General features: G+C 32.1%; 4 protein-coding genes and 1 non-coding gene across 7 annotated transcripts; 2 read left to right on the top strand and 3 right to left on the bottom strand.

Moving 5' to 3' along the window:
- Positions 1-1,584: 1,584 nt before the first annotated feature.
- Positions 1,585-4,811, bottom strand: LOC114873419 (60S ribosomal protein L3). The gene is made up of 8 exons (XM_029181730.1): positions 4,709-4,811; positions 4,156-4,348; positions 3,525-3,693; positions 3,097-3,232; positions 2,842-3,028; positions 2,433-2,635; positions 2,036-2,191; positions 1,585-1,849 (listed from the first exon to the last, which is right to left on the bottom strand). The coding sequence occupies exons 1-8, from the start codon at positions 4,709-4,711 to the stop codon at positions 1,649-1,651; spliced, it is 1,248 nt and encodes a 415-aa protein (XP_029037563.1). The 5' UTR covers positions 4,712-4,811; the 3' UTR covers positions 1,585-1,648.
- On the bottom strand, positions 4,420-4,495 carry LOC114873483. Its single transcript, XR_003788949.1, has one exon. It is a non-coding gene; the product is annotated as a small nucleolar RNA U43 (small nucleolar RNA).
- Positions 4,812-4,906: 95 nt separating the features above from the next.
- On the top strand, positions 4,907-6,029 carry LOC114873422 (NADH dehydrogenase [ubiquinone] 1 beta subcomplex subunit 10). The gene is made up of 4 exons (XM_029181734.1): positions 4,907-5,171; positions 5,264-5,399; positions 5,528-5,667; positions 5,802-6,029. The coding sequence occupies exons 1-4, from the start codon at positions 5,090-5,092 to the stop codon at positions 5,918-5,920; spliced, it is 477 nt and encodes a 158-aa protein (XP_029037567.1). The 5' UTR covers positions 4,907-5,089; the 3' UTR covers positions 5,921-6,029.
- On the bottom strand, positions 5,902-16,975 carry LOC114873418 (meiosis regulator and mRNA stability factor 1). 3 transcript variants are annotated; one of them, XR_003788930.2, is made up of 28 exons: positions 16,923-16,975; positions 16,436-16,638; positions 16,255-16,356; positions 15,725-16,096; positions 15,506-15,649; positions 15,150-15,431; positions 14,885-15,051; positions 14,066-14,160; positions 13,767-13,962; positions 13,384-13,546; positions 13,103-13,301; positions 12,935-13,020; positions 12,738-12,869; positions 12,507-12,659; positions 12,020-12,418; positions 11,611-11,786; positions 11,363-11,535; positions 11,074-11,285; positions 10,854-11,004; positions 10,601-10,776; positions 10,144-10,527; positions 9,867-10,070; positions 9,522-9,792; positions 9,073-9,446; positions 8,898-8,990; positions 8,460-8,838; positions 8,122-8,378; positions 5,902-5,990 (listed from the first exon to the last, which is right to left on the bottom strand). XR_003788930.2 is itself a non-coding variant. In XM_029181727.2 (27 exons), the coding sequence occupies exons 4-27, from the start codon at positions 16,055-16,057 to the stop codon at positions 8,323-8,325; spliced, it is 4,998 nt and encodes a 1,665-aa protein (XP_029037560.1). In that variant the 5' UTR covers positions 16,058-16,096; positions 16,255-16,356; positions 16,436-16,638; positions 16,923-16,975; the 3' UTR covers positions 6,513-8,322. The 3 variants fall into 3 exon arrangements, 2 of the variants coding, with proteins under 2 accessions (XP_029037560.1, XP_029037562.1); XM_029181727.2 differs by lacking the exon at positions 5,902-5,990 and having other exon boundaries at positions 6,513-8,378; XM_029181729.2 differs by lacking the exons at positions 5,902-5,990; positions 14,885-15,051; positions 15,150-15,431; ... (3 more) ...; positions 16,436-16,638; positions 16,923-16,975 and adding an exon at positions 14,401-14,860 and having other exon boundaries at positions 6,513-8,378.
- Positions 16,756-19,227, top strand: LOC114873420 (dolichyldiphosphatase 1-like). The gene is made up of 5 exons (XM_029181731.2): positions 16,756-17,125; positions 17,471-17,571; positions 17,638-17,816; positions 17,890-18,117; positions 18,187-19,227. The coding sequence occupies exons 1-5, from the start codon at positions 17,014-17,016 to the stop codon at positions 18,314-18,316; spliced, it is 750 nt and encodes a 249-aa protein (XP_029037564.1). The 5' UTR covers positions 16,756-17,013; the 3' UTR covers positions 18,317-19,227.
- The last annotated feature ends 128 nt before the right edge of the window (positions 19,228-19,355 follow it).

Here is a 19,355-nt window from a genome sequence, read left to right as displayed (position 1 = left end):
CCTCCTAAACCCTTACATGTTTTCATCCCTTACATCTCTCTACCCTTTATGTCTCTGTACTCTTTATATCTCTGTACCCTTTATGTCTCTGTACTCTTTATATCTCTGTACCCTTTATATCTCTCTCCCCTTTATGTCTCTGTACCCTTTATATCTCTGTACCCTTTATATCTCTGTACCCTTTATATCTCTGTACCCTATATCTCACTGTACCCTTTATATCCCTGTACCCTTTACATCTCTGTATCCCTTGCACTCCTGAATTTTCCCTGCATCACTTGTATCCTTTCAACCCTTATATTAAATATATAATAAATATAGTTATGGCCACTGGTTCTAGTGAAGGTAAGTAGAGGTAAGTAAAGGTAAGTAAAGTCTGGTGAAAAATAATTTTAAATTTAGATTTTTGCAAAATTAAAGTTTCTTTTTCTGCCACCAGAGGGCGCTGCTTCGACGTCGAGATTTTAGTTCACATTTTTGCCGCTAGAGGGCCAAAATTTTAGCATGATTTAGTTCCTTTTTCCAAAACCAGATGGCGCGGATTCGACGTCGAGATTTTAGTTCACATTTTTGCCGCTAGAGGGCCAAAATTTTAGCATGATTTAGTTCCTTTTTCCAAAACCAGATGGCGCTGATTCGACGTCGAGATTTTAGTTCACATTTTTGCCGCTAGAGGGCCAAAATTTTAGCATGATTTAGTTCCTTTTTCCAAAACCAGATGGCGCTGATTCGACGTCAAGATTTTAGTTCACATTTTTGCCGCTAGGGGGCCAAAATTTTAGCAAAGTTTTCGCGAAAATCTCGAAAAAACAGCGTCCCCTTGCGGCAAAAAAAGGAATTAACTTCCTTTTACTTACCTTTACTCGAAGCAGTCTTTGTAATATATTTATTATAAGGGATGCAAAGATGTAAGGAGTGTAGGGATGAAAGGAATGTAGGGATGTAAGGGATGAAGCGATGTAAGGAATGTAGAAATGAAAAGAATGTATGGATGTAAGGGATGAAGCCATGTAAGGAATGTAGGGATGTAAGGGATGAAGCGCTGTAAGGAATGTAGGGATGTAAGGGATGAAACGATGTAAGGAATGTAGGAATGAAAAGAATGTAGAGATGTAAGGAATGTAGGGATGAAAAGAATGTAGGGATGTAAGGGATGAAGCAATGTAAGGAATGTAAGGATGATAACAATGTAGGGATGTAAGGGATGAAGAGATGTAAGGAATGTAGGGATGAAAGGAAGGCAGCGATGTAAGGAATGCAAGAAAAGCAGAGATGTAAAGGATTTTTTTTTTAACGTGGGGAAATCTTGCATAAGACCCCCCACCAACCCCTGGGGCTGGGTGACGTGGGAGTGTCTGATTCCTATTTACTAAAACCCCACGGCAACCGACACTGGCGCTAATGAAGTGGTCATCATTCAACGAACGTCTTAAAGTTAACGTAAATAATCTTTACTTTGAATTTTTAACAAAAATTTGATACTGGATCGATACCGTGGTACTATCATTATAAAGTACACATATAATTCCGTGTTATTAAAAGGATTTCTATAAGAACAGGGTATGTAAATGAATAAAGGCGCTATTTCTTATTTTCATAAAATTTTTTATTATTCAGTGCATATATTTTATAATATGCAATATAAATTTTATTGAGCAGCAGCAGCTGAAGGCGCTGAGGCTGTAGCCTGTGCCTGTTCCTCACGAATTCGATCTTTCTTAAGCTGACCCATGAACGAAGCTTTGTCAGCTGCTGTTTGGAAGCGACCATGTCCAAATTTGGAGCTGGTATCAATGAATTTCAGATTGATCTTCTCCAATGCAGCTCGTTTAGTGTGCACCAGCAACGACTGGAAAAAATATTCAATTATATTTTAAGTACACTAATTGCACACTACTTTAAATTCTATTTTATCTGTCAGTCCTATCATTTAATATCATTTTAATTTCATAACATGTATATTTGGCTCTTTACGTATTCATCATACAAAATTAATAAAGCAACTATTAAAAAAAAAGTCAACTTTAATAGTTACCTTACGTAACGTGATCACACGTTTCTTTGGTCCCATACAACATCCTTTAATCATAACAAAATCGTTATTCACTTCACCATAGTGAGGGAAACCACCCATAGGAGTTATGGTTTTTTCTGTAAGATCGTACTCCGTTGATGCATTATTCTTCACGATCTAAAATAAACATCACAAATTTAGCGAGTAATCTTAAAAGAACTTCTTTCTGAAGTTAAGAAATATGTATTTGTCGCTTGCTTTGGAGACCTAAAGCATAATCAACAGACCATTAGGTACTATGACACGCAAGCTGTTTGTCTTTGCCTCCTATGATGTTATTAATCTTCATTGATTAGGAAGATTAACCATAGGGAAGAAGGCAAGGTTTTCCTACATGAAAAATGTAACAAATATGTACCTTGCCATCTTTTGTATGAATTCCTTGCCCAATTCTATAGATTTTCTTGTTCATCTCCGTACGATGATGATATCCTTTTTGACCAGCACGTGCAACCGTGAAGGACACGCGGCTTGGATGCCAAGCTCCGATACAAGCAACTTTCCTCAAACCTTTGTGCGTTTTACGTGGCAATTTCTTTGTGTGCCAACGCGATGTAACACCTGTAACAGATTATACATGTTTCAAAAATGTATTTATTTAAAATCAAGGATAATGAAAAGTAATGTTTTATTATCAAGGACTTCAGTAGGAAGGCAACATGATATTATCCTCAAAACGGTCAGACATCTTCATCACGTTTCCTCATCATTTAGTCAATTTCTTAAAAGCAATTTTTATGACAAAAAAGAAGGATTATTAATCGTACCTTTGTATCCTTTTCCTTTTGTTACACCAATCACGTCGATCATTTCATCCGAAGCAAAGACATTGTTAACAGGTACTGGCTTTTCTAGATGTTCACGCGCCCATTGAACCTTCTGCTCAATAGTTCCACCATTTAATTGAATTTCCATGATGTGAGCTTTCTTTTGTCGTTGTCTCAACAGTTTCATCTGTTTAAAAACGGCCATTATAAATCGTGTACTAAATAATTTATAAAATTCAGTAAGTATCCAATTACCTGAGTATGAGCAATGATTCGTACGACCTTGCAATACTTAGTGATCTTTTTCAAGTCGCTCTCAATGGATTTACGACCAAGATCATCTTGCCACTTTTTAGAAGCCTTTGTAAATGCCTTCTTCTTGCTCTTGTACCTGCAGAAAAGTAACCGTAATGGCTGTTTTTCCATTTAAATATATACTCTTAGCAGCCATCTGTAACGTGCCAGTCTCATCGTAACGAGCGGAGACTGTACACACTTTTTGGAATAGCCGTTCAAAGAACATTTCACTTTTCAGGCTAAATCCAAACTTGTGCTCTCGTCAAAACGAGCGGAGAGCTGATTGAGAGTTGATTTTAATATGTGTTGCGTAATAATTTTATATAATTAATATTTGGGATATTAAAGGATTGAAATACAACATATTTGGTGTATATTTCTCTTACCAGTTCTTATAGAATCTTCTACGACAGTCTTCAGACAAATGCTCAGCCCAAACTGTAGTGAGAGCACGCAGACCATGTGGGGTTTCAATGTACCCAACTACACCAACCACAATCATGGGCGGAGTTTCAAGAACAGTAACTGCTTCCACAATTTCTTTCTTGTTTACCTCTGAGAACGTATAAAAAATACAATTATAACTCTAGTAATTAATAAAGACAAGTATTACTTAGCATTAAAGAACTGTGCCCGACATGGTTTGTCTCAATGGTCATCACCCAATGGGTTCCAATGAGAATATGGAATATGCCTTGCCTCCTTGCTACTGCGTAAGCAGTGCACAGAGTTGTTCTTCGACACTGCGGTTTAGACCATACTGCACAATTATCAAGCAGCTCTTGTACCGCGACTAAAGTTGACCAACACATTGCTGTGCTTATCAAACATTAGCCATCGTGTCGATTAATATTATTAACGTGTTCTCTGTCATGTGTATCGCTGGAATTGCTGTTAACTGAAAAGTTAGCTAACGAACACGCAATAGTGTTTGATCGAACCTTCGTTGCAGAGAACGCGTTAAGCAATAAAACTATTTTATAACTATGACATAATTAAAATCGTGTATCTGCTCACTTGATCCTGGACGATCAGCTTCTCTAACCACGTGGGTCATACCAGCCTTGTAACCCACGAAAGCCGTTAAATGAACGGGTTTGTTCGGATCGTCCTTAGGGAAGGCCTTAACTTTACCGCGATGTCTCTGGGATCTCTTCTTGGGATAAAATCCCATAGACCCATGACGGGGTGCACTGAACTTTCTATGTGACTGAATAACAAATTTTACGTTCAATATAGTATATGTGATAAGTACTAAAAACTATTTCAATAAATATTATAAAAATCAGACCGCCCTAGAATTTATCTTCAAAGTTATTCAGTTTAAAACCATAAACTTTTTATTCTAAATCATCATTTAATCAAGCACATGTATGCCACGCGGTATGTTCCTTTACAATGATCTAACAAGATATTTTAATTGATTTGTTAGTCAAAGATGAATTTCTAATTTTTATAATATTAAAAGCAAGATAAATACAATTATTGAATCTTATATATTTAAAACGGAACACGATTACGACAGAATTTGTAAATTTATAATAAAGAGCGACAACGTCCCCATACTTACCATCTTCCTAACACCGATGAAAATGGAGGAAACACTTCCGGAAGTTTCCTTTTATAGTCGGGCGAGTGAACCAAGATCACCAATATTGATGAAAGAAATACCCCTAGGAATTTGAAATATTTAACAATAAAAAATATTGAATTTACTTTGTTTATAATACTTAATTGCAATTACATATTTATTTAAAATTTATAATACTCACATAATTCATATATGTTCCATTAACCAATACTGAATTGACTACAAGTAAGATGGTGAAGTTTTTTTAAAGTTCTTATTCCGTGGTCCTTGAACTGGGGATTCTGTAATTTCAAATAGGCTGTTAATGAATTAAATAACTCCTGTTCCCTAATTGTGTTCGGTGTATTGACTTTATAAAATATGGAACCCGAATCAAATGTGATAGCCCGTCTTTTAAAAACGTTGACATATGTGCTGGATACGCCAATCGATTATTTCCGAGGTATTATCTAATCGAGCATTTGGTTATGTTATCATCGCATTAAATGTAAAAAGATATAATTGTTAACAACATATATTTTCAATTGTTGACAGAAACAATTGTCGTACCGAATCAAAAGAAGTATCCATGGTATCATCAAAAATTTCGTCGTGTTCCAACAATCGACGAATGTTATGAACTCGACATAGTTTGTTTGCAAGAAGCAAATTCTCAATTTCAACGTGATAAGTGAGTCTTTCTTTAATCATAAATTCTTCTATGAAATATTTTATTAATTACATACATTTAATCTTTTTCTTCACGATGCTTCTCTCTTGTAATATCATATTTCTTTTGTTACATTTTACTCTTGTCAGAATGGTGGAAGATGAAATACTTAGTATATTAAGAAACCGCTATGAACATTGTTGTTGGGTACACGGTGAAGATTCGGAGAAACTTTGTAGTGATTTATATAAAACATATGACGATGCTGCCAAGAACTGGTTTATAAAATGTATGAGTTTACAGAGTTCATTAAATTACTATTTAACATATTGCATGTTACATAATTTATTCAGTATTAAATAAGAATATGATTGTAGCATTATACAACTCACTTAACTGTAATGTTTTGTTATTAAAAAACAGATGGTGATCTTGGTATAAAGTTGGATGCACGTAGTGCATTTATGAAACAAAAGCATCGTATGATTTGGGAACGAAGACACGGTCCTGTTGGTAGTGGTATGAATGATAAGTATGTATAGACTGTTAACTGATGTGAAACATACATCTCAGTTTGTTATAAAGCTGTGTTTGCATCATTGTATAGATATTCTGTAAAACATAAAATAAATTAATTTATCAAATTGGAAATGGTATATCATTAATTTTTTGTAACAACTAATACATAATTAATATTAAACATTCATGATAAAACATTTATTTTCCGTGTTTCTCAACTGGCTTATTTTTATTGATTTCTTATTTTAACAGTATATAAAAACATTTATTGTACATGTACTGTAACAAATTATTTTATTAAATATACCTGTTCAGAATATTCCATTGATTACTTATATTTTACAATTTTGTTTGTTTTTGTTATTACAATAAAATTTTTTTATAAAATTGTTACATTATTTTATTTTGGTATTTCTTGCATAAAGACCAATTTAATTTCCTATTAGTCAAAATGCTATTATACATTATACATATATATATATATATAGATAAAGTTTGCCATACATTATGAGTACCTCTAACTAAGATTGAATTCATAGAATAAAAATCTTTCAAAAAATTAGTATGACTAATAGAAAATCTAAATTGGAAAATTCGTGAAGTTTAAAAAGCAAATTAAAAAAATGATCATTTCTTTCATATAAATATAAAATACAATAGAATTCATTCCTATGTAATAAATATAGTAACATGTAAACATAGTTACTTCATTCCAGTTAAATAAATTAATACAAAATTGAATTTAGGAAGCCTAAAACCCTAAAATACTAATATATGATTGTCGTTTAATGAATCACGTAAATTTAATACAAACAGATCAATTCATCATTATACTTTTATATTTTTGGCTATGTATCAAGCAATGTACCGAACCTAGAGTATTCATTTTTCTGTGGCAACTATTGTGCACAAATCTAGCGATTCATATCTAATATTTTTGATCCAGGCTCCCTCGCGTTTTCGAAATTCTACGCATATATTATTTCCGATAAAACGCTTTTTTAAAAATAAAGTAAAACATGAGATCATTTACACATTATTCAAAAAGATTCACTTGCATCATGCATTACATCTACTAATCGCATATTTTCTTTTCTAAATAATCAATGCCATTATGAATAATAGCTTTTTTTCTAATTTTTCTCAGCTGATACTGAAAACAGAAAACATTCTAATAAAATAGTATCATTACTAAAAGTAACATTAGATGCTACAATCTGATTGATACAATTGTTTTTTTGCATTCTTCTGGCTGTCTGACACTCGATAAAACATTTAATTATTTGTCACGTTTTAACAATCCTTTTCAGCGAATTAATCTCAATAAAAAATTTCATTTTATAACATCATACGGTTCTTCCATTTTTGCGATTTTGAGCTAATTAATAGTGACTATTATATTTAAGTTCAATAAACATTTCCTTAGTTAAAAGTATTTTCATGTATACAACAAAATAGGATAACACTTCAAAATATCATACACAATCATTCACAATATAATTAAAAAATCATGTATGCCGTAAAAACGAACAGACAGTAATGAATGAAAATCTCTAACGCGAATGGGAAAAATAATTGTACAAACAAAAATACATAGTAAATGAATACACAATAAAAAGAATGAATTACATTCAATTCTGCAACTGTTAATAACGTGATTGTTGAGATAAATAATTTAATGATCTTCATTTTCTGAATACAATTCTCTGATAGTAATTTACAATAGGGTTGAGCCAATAAAGTTTCAATTGACACGTATTTTGTTATGTAACATTAAGTATGAATAATAAACGAAACTTTATTTTCAAAATATCATATGGTTTCATGGATAATCTTTTTGAAGTTATATTTTCAGTACAATGAAATAAATATGACTTACTGAATGACTCTGACCCAATCCTACGACACGTGTACAATTATTACCCATTTATAATTTTATTTTCGTGTATTATTACATATCATTTGCACTTTCTCTATTCTATATCACAGTATGAAAAATGCTACATGAATTTGATACATAATACAATCAGTGTATATCACTCGGTATAAACGCCGCACACTTATTTATACTTTTCAAACCAGAAATCATAATCACTTAGTATATAGATATTTATATATATGTATATTTTCATACTTCTTGAAAATAAATTCTGTTCTTTTTATTCTGTATGTATCAAATCGATATTACTACCGTATATTTTAAATATAAATGAGGGGTACCTACCATCATTCGGGGAATGGTGTATAGGTATTGTCCCGCAGTGTGACAGCCTACCGAGATGTTATAAATTCCTCCTCTTTTTTTTCATTTTTTTTTTTAAATTAATCACATTAACACACTACATGACGTTTTCGATGTCAGTTTCTTCGCTTCTGTAGTGTACCTGGTGCGTTTGTACACTTTTTTCGTATTTGACTTTATCATTCACGACTCGATAGGTCGATTAAACTGAGCAGCTAAACGACGTTTACTCGTAAATACTGTAAAAATTATGTTTTCTCCTTTTAGCCATTGCAAATAAAAATAATAATGAGTTACCGTAATGCACATGTATTACTTACACTGCTTTATAGAAGTACTGTATTTTTCCTTATCGTTATCATCTTCCACGTTACTGCTATCGTTTCCATTACTTTTGACACTTGCTTCTTCCGTTGAATTATTAACAGTATTTTCTAACTTATTCATCGAAGTTTCATCGGTTGTAACGTTTTCCGATGATACACCTTTTTTAGGAGTTAAGGATAACGAAGGAAGTGGCAACTCAGAAGGATGAGGAGCAACGACTAAATTAAATTTGGACGAATAGTAGGGTGAAGTACGTGGGTTTAAAGGATTTGCTGCAGCAGGTAATAAGTTCCTTGTTGGTGATAATAAATTAGATGCACTATCACTAGACACGAGTTGATTCCAGGAAGGAGGTAATGTAATAGGAGGAACCTATCGATATAAAAAAGAATGAAATCATAAATTCAACTGATAGAGCTGATAATATTTACCTGTACATTGGTAGTATGTTCATCCTGTGAATATGTAAACTTTGTTGGAGTCATCCAAACAGATGAATCCCATTGATTTTTGTTCAAGTTTCCCTATAATTTGTATATAATTAATGCATTATATTTAAAGGAAAAGGATATACGCGTAACACGAATATTCTGTTTTAAAAAATACCTCAGGTGGAGAATCTGGTTTAGGAGGTGGAGGTGGAAAACCACGCGATGTAATTGATGTCTGCATCAAGTTTTTAAGAAAACTTTCGCTTCCATTTTCCTGTAATGACCAACTGACTAACTGATTTTCTGAAGCTGACGATTTCCACGATCTCTCCGATTCCTTCACCCACAAATTATTCTCATCTGTCTCTTTCCAAGAATTCTGATTTTCGCTTGTTTGTCCTGTCCACTGTGCACGCTCTTCTGTTGCGACCGAATTATTTAAAGTGTTGACACGAGAAGACGAATCGCTTTCAAATGATTCGTTACTAGAATCCGTATCACGATACGACGATGCTGATGTATAGGTTGGTGGTAATGATATACCAGCAGCTGTTTATGAAATAAATTTAAACGTTTGTAACTTGATCAATTTTTAACATAATTACACGTGTGTCATTTACATACCGGCTATTTTTTTGTTCAGATATATGATACTTTTCTTTCGCCGTGACAGTTTTATCGTTACTGTACAAGGTAGAGCTTGCAGAAGTGAGAAAATTGTTGGAAAACCGTAGTCTGCAGGTTTACAGACACAACCGACAGTAGATAAATATGCAGTTTCAAACTGTGAAAATTTCAATGTTCCACCATAATTCATCATTACACGATATAAATTACAAGCGAAAGAATGTAATGGAGTAAGTTGGATAAATTCTTCGTCATTCATCGTTGTAAACTGAAATTGTATTCACGTAGTTGAAAGAATTTTTTGCTAAAAAACATACCTACTCAAATCAAATTGTAACTTACTTGAACTACATTAGACAAGTTTTGTTGCAGTTCCTCTATGTTGCACGATTTCAAGTAATGCTGAATATATGATTGTTGATACTCCTTGACTGACATCTTATGTTGGGGTTTATCCATCAACATTCGACGACACTGTAGAGTCAATTGTTGCAGATGAGATTTATCTACCATTACAATTGCCGGTCCGGTCGTCAAATACATAATCTAAGTAATTGATCAATTTATAAATATATTATTTCGATGTGAAGATAAATTTATAATTTGTTCACCTTAATACCTTTACGGTACTTCCAAGTTTTTGCATTAGTTGCATTACAGAGGAACATCCAAACGATTCTGGTTTCAATGCATAACCAAATTGTCTTAGGAAATGTTGCGCGATGTTTGAAATGCTAAGGCAACCTTTTGATCGCGTAACTAACTTTGATATCTGTTCAGAAAGCACACGAAGACCTTCTTTCTCTGTTAAAGAAATTTGTCTTTCACCAGAATTATCGTCTTCTATTTTCACCACATCTGGTATAGCTTCAAATAGTTCGATTAATTTAGTGAAACCATAATCTGATACACGACACTGATGACCAAAATGATGATGATATGATGGCACAAATTTATTGAACTGCATCCTACACTGAGGCGCGTGTCGCAATAATTCTATAACCTGAGTGAAAATGATTACACTTTTGTTATAATGAGCCTGACCTTAGAATATTTTTAATGCGCTTATATTTTACCTCTACAGCAAATTGTTTCGTTCGCTCGATTTCTTCCGCAGTTTGTTCCCGTTTAGGAATTGCTATCATTTTATCTCCGCCGTTGACCGTAGTAACCACCACAGTATTTTCTGATACCTCGCTAAGAATATCTTCCATCTCGCATACACCATAATCCACGATATCCCATGGTTTAGCTGAGTAAAATATTTTCATGTTTTTATATTCATGATATTTACATTATCATTATTTGACGAAATTTAAAAAGCTTTACCTATTACTCTGGAATAAACACTTGGAAATTCTGAAAGCACTACTTGTTTACTGGCTTTAGATTTTAAAACTCTTAGCAGATCAGACGTAAAACGACGTACTTGTGCACGATGAGATAATGTTACCACGCGATTGTTTCCTTCGCCCATTACCTAAAAAGAAATAATTTAAACATGGTAAATGATTTTCAACAAGTTGAAATTTATTTCCCTTTCACTTACTTGTACTGTATGAGTAAGAGCTTCTAATAAATCGATAAGTTTAGTGAATCCATAATCAGCCACCCTACATTGTCTTCCAAAATGATGATGGTACGCAGGTATAAATCGATTAAATGGCAATTGGCAATGCGGAGCAGTTTTTAAAAGATCGACTAATTCACGGCTAAAAAGTGATAATTGATTTGCAAGCGGAGGACTTACGCATTTTGTTTCTGAAAAAAGGAATGGTGTAAATTCTATCATTAATGTATAATTAATTAATTACTTGTGGCTGAAGAATGTTACTTACCTTCGTGGTTATTATCGTGAGTTTTATTTCCCGTCCAAATAAGATATTTTACACTACCAATACCTTGTTTCAATTCAACGCACGATAAACAAGATACTAAGTGTTCTAAAGGTACTCCATTTTCACAGACTTCTAATTTCTCTTTAAATTCGGCCTCGTAACAATTTGGCAAACTGAAATTATTCATCGCAAATTACTAAACGAATAAACACAATGGAACTCTATATGAAAATATTTATAATATATACCTAGGTAATGGTAAACTTCCATTGTGCGTGATAAGTAACTGATGTATACGTGGATCAAGAAGTTTTAATGAAATTTTTACATTCGGAAGTGACGCTACTTTCTGCTCAGCCCATCCTTTATCGGACCACGGTTTTAACGTATGAATAGTACAATATGGGAGCTCTACTTGCTCCTCCTAATAATTAAATACATAACTTATATTTTGTATGAAAGTAATATACATATACATGGTTTGCTATATTAACATATTTGTTTCAGAATATTTTTATCGCTTAGGGTCATCGTCATAAATTCTCAACAGTAAAAGGAATAACGATTCTACTTTTACTGGAAAAACTCGAACTCGGCTTGATATACATCATTATAAATTTATGGTATTTATGCAACGAATTAATAGATTTAAAATACCTGAGTTGTAGTATTGAAACATGGCGATGGAGTGTTCCTGTGATCCGGATTAAGGGATACCATTCTACCACCAGGATCTTCCGTCACGATACAAACATCTTTCATCTTATACAATTCGGAGACGCTGATGGAAATCATGAAACGGCTCTCGTACATTTCCCGGAATTTAAAAAGAGGAAGTTTATGGCCGGGTACTTCTTGCAGTAACATTACGATCTGTGCTCGCACAACCTGAGGACTTGCTCTGCCACTATGAGCATACGCTATCAAAATACGTTTATATCCTACTTTACGCCGATGTAATTGAGAAATTGCATACTGCGCGTCTGATAATGAAGGTACTTTCACGCTTGCTGCAAAGTTACCATCCGATTGTGTGAACATAGAAACATTTAACACCTAAAAAGAAGAAGAAAAAAAAAGCAGAAACAATAAGTTGAGAATTATTTACATTTATAATAGTATAATTATGTGAACAAGTATTTACCATCACGTGTTCCAAGAAAATAGAGGCAAGCATGTGTCTCATTTTCTTTGGATTAATACTTTGGTCTAAATTAGTTACTTGCAATTCTATAGGCGTACACGTTTCGTTGCTCATCGAAGAGCCATTATGATTGTTTATTGGGTTGAAAAATTTCTAATAGATTAAAAGACGAAGTGAGAGATTATTATAAAATTTCGAAACTAATGAAAGATTTAAAAGAAATGACTATACCTCAACTTCATCATTTTCTGTATCACCTAGATGGTAAGGTGAAGTATGACTGTTTTGCTGGTTTCCTGTTTGTACTGTATTTTCATAAGGTGAAGGTGTTCTAGAACTTCGCATAGATACAGAGTGTTGATTCTTAAACAAAAATTACATAATACGTATTAAAACGAATTTAAATATTTTTGTGTTTAGTAATTTACCTGTCCATTCCACTGCTGGCGTTCTCGTGGTTGTATATCACACATTGGAGATGGACTGCGACGTTTAAAATTTGATTGAGAATGAACTATGGAGTAAAAAAAAAAGGACAAATCACTATTAAGATCTTATAATAATCAAAACACCTAATAGGATATTAATTTATGTACCAGTTCCATTGAAATTTACTGAAGTATTTAATGGAGGGTGTTGTCTTGATCCAACCCATTCAGAAGGTTGAACAAAGGACGTGTGCGTTCCTCTGATACGTCTTAAATTCTCTGGAGTTCGAGGTGTATTACTCGCTACTCCATTATCCCGAACCTGCGGGATATGAATTCTTCTACTAAGTACTTTCGTTTTCTCCACCTTGAAATTATTAATTCATGAAACAATAATGATACACGACATTCTCATATTCTATAAAATTGATTTTCATAAGATTACATACTTTATACTGCTCTTCCCACATATGACTAAATTGTTGAGAACCAGAGACTTGCCAAAGCAGTGGAGATTGGACCCTTGTTAGTTCATTATAATTTCTATTAAAACTTACATTACTATTATTCGAATATGGTCTCCCAACATAGACAGGTGGTGGTTGGAGCATTCTGAAAGAGAGGAACGGGGAGAAATGTTAAATTATCAGAAATTTATAACAACTGCTGCTATTTTTGATAGATATTAAATCAGATAAGATCAAAGCTTCTTTAGTCTCATTGCCCGAATCATGCAAGGACAATGTCTACTCGCGACTCCAAGGCTCTTTCCCGAATTCTCATCATGTGTAACTACTACTTATGCACGTGGAATTAGAAGGTTTGAAATTACCCCGGTGGCGCTGAAACAGGAGCACAATGGGCACTCCATCCGGAATATGTTCCAATAACCGGCGATGATGACTGATAATGTGGAATATGAAGGGCCCTTCCGCCCGTTATCGAAGTGCCCGCACTATACATTTGTTTAGGAGAACTAGTAACAATTTCTGAATCGCTTACAGTACTGTTTCTCCCTGTAGAATATCCTAGAATTATAAAAGTACACCATCACGTTATTATTCCTATTATGACTGCTCCAATTAAAAAAAAAAAAAAAGAAAACAACAAACAATACATGTAACAGAATACCTTGAATTTTATGAAAATTACTTCTTTTCTCCTTTTGGAATTTTACACAAATTTTCGAACCAAGGACAATTTCTCCATCCATACGCTTCTGAGCCCTACAAAAAAAAAGTTCATATTGTTATTAAGCAAAGTTGCCTACCGTAATTACAATAGGCTAAAGATACTCTGATCTATGAATGACCTTGAAGATTTCAATACACTTATGGTACAAATTGAAATGTCGGTTAATTTTTCAAAAAACCTTTATGCATCTTATTAAACACATATGGTTTGTTAAATTCTTATTTCCTCAAATTGAAACAACTGTTGCTAAATGTATGTATTCTTCAACTTACCTTACATGTAAATAAAATCATTAGATTGTGTCAGCATTATAATACGAATAAATTAAAACGATAAATAATAACAATATATTGAAGATAATAACTTTTTAACATTAATTTCTACTGCACACATACACGAAATACGTTATACGAATCAAAATTCTGAGTTCCTTACAGTGCCACTATGTTCGTTACATTGCTGTTCACTGTTTGAATTTTACCCTATTTATGTACTTATCCCTACTACTTTTTTTTTTACTAATGGTAAATAGACCAACAGATTATTTCTAACTAGGAATATCTTATTGGTTACAAAGAGCGGGTCATTCGAACATGGAAACCTTTGTATTATTGCTTATTTATATATAATACTATATGCTAGAATGAATATTTTAGTGTCATAATGAAATACTTCTATTTAAATACATAACTAATTTGTACATTTCACTGGTACAAAACAACATTCATAGAATCAGGAATCAATGTATACACAGACCTGATTGCAAAGATTTTTGAAGTGAAGCGCACAGTTGCAGTATTTGATTGAATTTCTATTACTCGGCCGCCACAATTTTCGGACAATTGTTTGAGTCGACGTTTAATTGATATAACATTTTGATCTTCAGGAAGGTTACTAACTAGAAGGTCATAATGTGCAGCAACCTGAAAATAACATGAGTTTTATTTAATATTTACACAAAATAGGATAAGAAAGTTACAATATCTGGGAAAAAAATGTAGATATTAACGAATCGGTTTACCTTTACAGTTCTGGACGGCAGTGATTCCATAAGTTCTAAAAAGTCATAATGCTCATTAGCGCATACTATTAATGCTTCAGACGTGTTCTTCATATGTAAAAGTATCACATGAATTTTCTTTCTATAACGCAAGTCGCTAAGATCAGCAGCAAAATTAATATCACCAGATATTAAAATTACAGCTGCTGGACTTCCATGAATGTCAGCAAATCTCCTAATAGATTGTTTAAGCTTTTCATCAGCAGCATTTTTGCATCTTTTAGCAACATGTATTAGATTGACCTAAGATAATTTATACACTGAATATATTATAGAGAAAAATAAAATCAAATATTGCATATCCTTAAAAAGTTTACCTGAGCATCATTCAATTCTTTTACAACCTGACTATTCTCTTTACAAACATCACAAACCACAATAAATTCTGCTTCTCTATAACCACTAAAAAATTTTTCCCTAATTACTTGCGTTGCAGCTATGGCAGACCTTCCTTTTGGAACCTGCAATGATTTACATCTTTGATACAAATCCTGAAATAACGCTCTCAATGAATAGAGTTTTATTTAAATACAAACATGACAATTTTCTATGTCCCAGAATACTCCAATAGGAGGGAGATAATTTGGCATGGTTGACAAATTAACTGGCATGTCATGATGCGAAAAGGAACAGTCATATTTATAATGACTAAGCATCGGGGAACTGATAGATGCTTTATTTTCATCTCTGAGGCTATTACTATCATTATTAAAACTACACAATGGTTCAGATGTGCTACTTTTAATATCAGTTTTTGGTGGAGTCTTTGTCGCAGACAACAACTGTAACAACCTCTTGTTTAGACCATCAATTTCATCATCATCATTTGCACAAAGTGCATGATAATTTGTACTATCCTGGTCTGCCATGTGTTTTATAAGATGTCATATAACATTCCAATGTAAAAGCTACAAACAAAATAATACAGAATTAACAATAACAAAAAATAAGAAAAGATTTATTGTAAAACTTATCAAGTCAACATTATGTTTTATAAAAAAGATGCAAAAATGATGCAACATTAATAATGTCTAATGAAATATATAGAAAATTGTATGTACATTACCTAAAATATTAACCCATTATACAGTAAAAAATTTTTGTCGGGTGCACAAGCACACAAGACTTCGTCAAATGTAAGATAAACGTAAGTAGTTTTTAAGAAGTTCTGGAAAATATACAAAACGGTAAAGAAATGTAACGGAAACAAAACGTAAATTATATCACATCACAACTAAAATTCATACCACAAACAGGAAGCAAACACCGAATAAAACAGCACGCAACTATCCGATTTGCTACCTCTCCCGCTTCTTGCGCAGTACGAAACGTGTATAAACGTGTTATGCACTATTTGCAAATAGTGACTTCTCTTTTTTAAATCACTATACAATGCAACAAGATATAACATTTATTAATGCGATTAAAACGTATTTTTATACACTATATACTGTAACAGAAAAAAATACATATCAAATATTAACAATAACAAAATATATCAATTAAAAAAAAATATATATTTTTAACATAAAAATGATCTATCATAGTTTTAGTGTTACTAACGTTAGTGTATTGATAGACTTGTCTATAAAATATAATATGAGATTTATCATAAATTTAAAAAAAAAAATAAATGATAAGAAGTGTGATTGGTCAAATGGATAATTACTAGAAAGAATCAAGGAAAAACATTTTTTGTCAAATCTTGTTAAACTATATATACAATGATATTACTGTCAAGCTTCTACCACTATTCCTTGGATTCCATGATTGTTGCTGCGCGGTGAGTTGTACGAGTTATGGTCACTTCAAAAATTTCGGTAACATGGCATCGTTAGACGACGAATTATTTCATCAAGTTAAATCACGTCTCATAGATGCTGTCGAAAAACCAGAATGGGTTCCTTTATCTCTTACTTTAGTCGAATATCCCCAAGGCAAGTATTTTTGAATTTTCCAACAAAATTTCAGTTAGTCTTCTTATTTTTATTCCTTTCACTTTCTGTAATAAAATTATACACATATTTTATATAAAAGCTTTGTATTCTCTTGTTAGACACGTTTTAATAAATATTTCTCATCTATTAGAAGTTTATCCGCATATGTACTTGAGAGACTGAAGATAAAGAATACTACAATATTTATATTGTATTGTATGTGTAAATAATTGAAAAATATGGAAACTTTGTAATTTTCTTATCCCTGAATATTTATATATGATTTTAAGACAATGTTTTTATGGTGTTTCTGTTTGAATTTTTCTAAATATTCTTCTTTTTCAGGTGATGTTTTTGGAAAATTATTAGCTCTAATAAGCTTGATACCTTTTGCTATCATAGCTGGTTTTATAACTTTGATTCTCTTTAGAAGAGATTTACATACAGTAAGTATAAATTTGAAGAATATTAAAACTGTATAAAACACTTCTTTCATTTTTTTATTTTTTCAGATTGTATTTTTTAGTGGAGTTATAATTAATGAATTTATAAATTTTATATTAAAACATACAATATGTGAAGCAAGACCTATGAGAAGAGACAGCATCTATGTTGAATATGGTATGCCATCGATGCATGCACAGTTTATGTGGTTCTTTGCTGCATACATAACACTTTTTATATGCATCAGGTAATTTGCTGTTACTTCAATGATAGACTTGTACCATGTTATGTTTACTAAATTTCTGAACATTTAATTTCAGGTTACATTATAACAATAATAGCAGTATTTCAGAAAGATTTTGGAGAATTACTATTATAGCTGGTTGTATAATTATTGCTATTCTAGTGACATACAGTAGGGTTTACTTATTATATCATTCAATTTCTCAAGTTTTATGCGGCGCATTCGTAGGAATTATATTGGGAATAGTATGGTTTATAGTTACACATGTAGTTCTTACACCAATGTTTCCTATCATTGTTTCATGGTATGTTGTACGTTTCGTATTATCTGTATTTAGATGTTACATCAATTATATTGAATATTGTATTTTCAGGCGGATATCAGAGTATCTACTATTACGCGATACAACGTTAATTCCTAATATTCTTTGGTTCGAGTATACAAATATTCGTACAGAGGCACGAGCACGTTCAAGGAAACTCGTATCGATGAAATCGCAATGACGGTTAATGTCTGGCCAATGGGCTGATAGTAAATAGAATGATAAAAATTAAACAGAAGAAACTGATATCATTCCTTCAGCCAGATGAAACTTAAAAATTCATAATTCGTTTGGCTCAAAGAAATGACTATAAATAGTCAGTGGCAGAAAACTGATGACGTTGATAATATTTACATGCATAAGATATTAGTACAAATTTTGCATACGAATTTTCATATTCGCACTGTTAAAACATGCGCGTTTTAACAACTAACTTTTATAACTTTGCATAAATTATAATCCACATTTAACGAGTAACTTCACTATCTTGTTGATTTTATAATTATCTTGTAGATATCGTCTGTAAAGACAAATTCAAGAACTACAGTTAATTTAAAGAACAAATCTAGTGCAATAACATAATAAAATATGATATTGATTACCGTCGTTAGATAATAATAGTTTATACATCAAAATTAAGTTAAACGATATTAATACTTTATTACAATCGACTATCGGGTTTAAACAGGAATGTTAGTAAAACAAAATTGCCACTTTATTTATACACAAGGTCGTTAAACTTTTGAATATATTTTTCTTATCTTTTTTATACATTATGTGTACTATAGTTCCAAACATTTTTATGAAATGTCACTTTATTATACGCACAACTGCTGTAAAATTTTTTCTTTATCTTTTAAAGTTCCAACTTTTGTATATAATTCCTTTTTTACCACTGTGTATTTCAACAATTATCATTAGAACTTGTGTATTTATCCCGATATTTAAGAATTAGGAAGGAAATGACATAAATAGTGATTAGTAAGCGACTTAAATGAATTTACAAATGTTTAAATTAAATGGTTTAAAAGTTCAGAAAATGATTTTCACTGGATTATTGGTTTTTGAATAAAGTAATTTTTCAAAGAAGAATGTATTTGATACGTCAATATTTTTTTATAACTAATGCACAAGTGTAAAAGTACCATTATTATGTTGCTCAATTAAATCCCATTATACAATTATACAAAATTTTCCATGAAAATAAGCAAAAAATAAAC

Source organism: Osmia bicornis, chromosome 10 (assembly GCF_907164935.1).
Source record: "Osmia bicornis bicornis chromosome 10, iOsmBic2.1, whole genome shotgun sequence".
Classification (NCBI taxonomy): Eukaryota; Metazoa; Arthropoda; class Insecta; order Hymenoptera; family Megachilidae; genus Osmia; species Osmia bicornis.
The sequence above is the reverse complement of the archived record's forward strand: the minus strand, read 5'-3'. Positions and strand labels throughout refer to the sequence as shown.

Coding starts and splice junctions, on each gene's coding strand:
- LOC114873418 (XM_029181727.2), bottom strand. CDS start 16,057: ATGGCAGACCAGGATAGTACAAATTATCATGCACTTTGTGCAAATGAT. Junction 11,286..11,362: donor TCACGATAATAACCACGAAG/GTAAGTAACATT, acceptor TCCTTTTTTCAG/AAACAAAATGCGTAAGTCCT. Junction 8,379..8,459: donor CAGTACTTCTATAAAGCAGT/GTAAGTAATACA, acceptor TAATTTTTACAG/TATTTACGAGTAAACGTCGT.
- LOC114873420 (XM_029181731.2), top strand. CDS start 17,014: ATGGCATCGTTAGACGACGAATTATTTCATCAAGTTAAATCACGTCTC. Junction 17,817..17,889: donor ACACTTTTTATATGCATCAG/GTAATTTGCTGT, acceptor ATTTAATTTCAG/GTTACATTATAACAATAATA. Junction 18,118..18,186: donor TTTCCTATCATTGTTTCATG/GTATGTTGTACG, acceptor TTGTATTTTCAG/GCGGATATCAGAGTATCTAC.
- LOC114873419 (XM_029181730.1), bottom strand. Junction 3,233..3,524: donor AGAAGATTCTATAAGAACTG/GTAAGAGAAATA, acceptor ACTTTTCTGCAG/GTACAAGAGCAAGAAGAAGG. Junction 1,850..2,035: donor GTGTGATCACGTTACGTAAG/GTAACTATTAAA, acceptor TATTTTTTCCAG/TCGTTGCTGGTGCACACTAA.
- LOC114873422 (XM_029181734.1), top strand. CDS start 5,090: ATGGAACCCGAATCAAATGTGATAGCCCGTCTTTTAAAAACGTTGACA. Junction 5,172..5,263: donor GCCAATCGATTATTTCCGAG/GTATTATCTAAT, acceptor AATTGTTGACAG/AAACAATTGTCGTACCGAAT. Junction 5,668..5,801: donor CAAGAACTGGTTTATAAAAT/GTATGAGTTTAC, acceptor ATTAAAAAACAG/ATGGTGATCTTGGTATAAAG.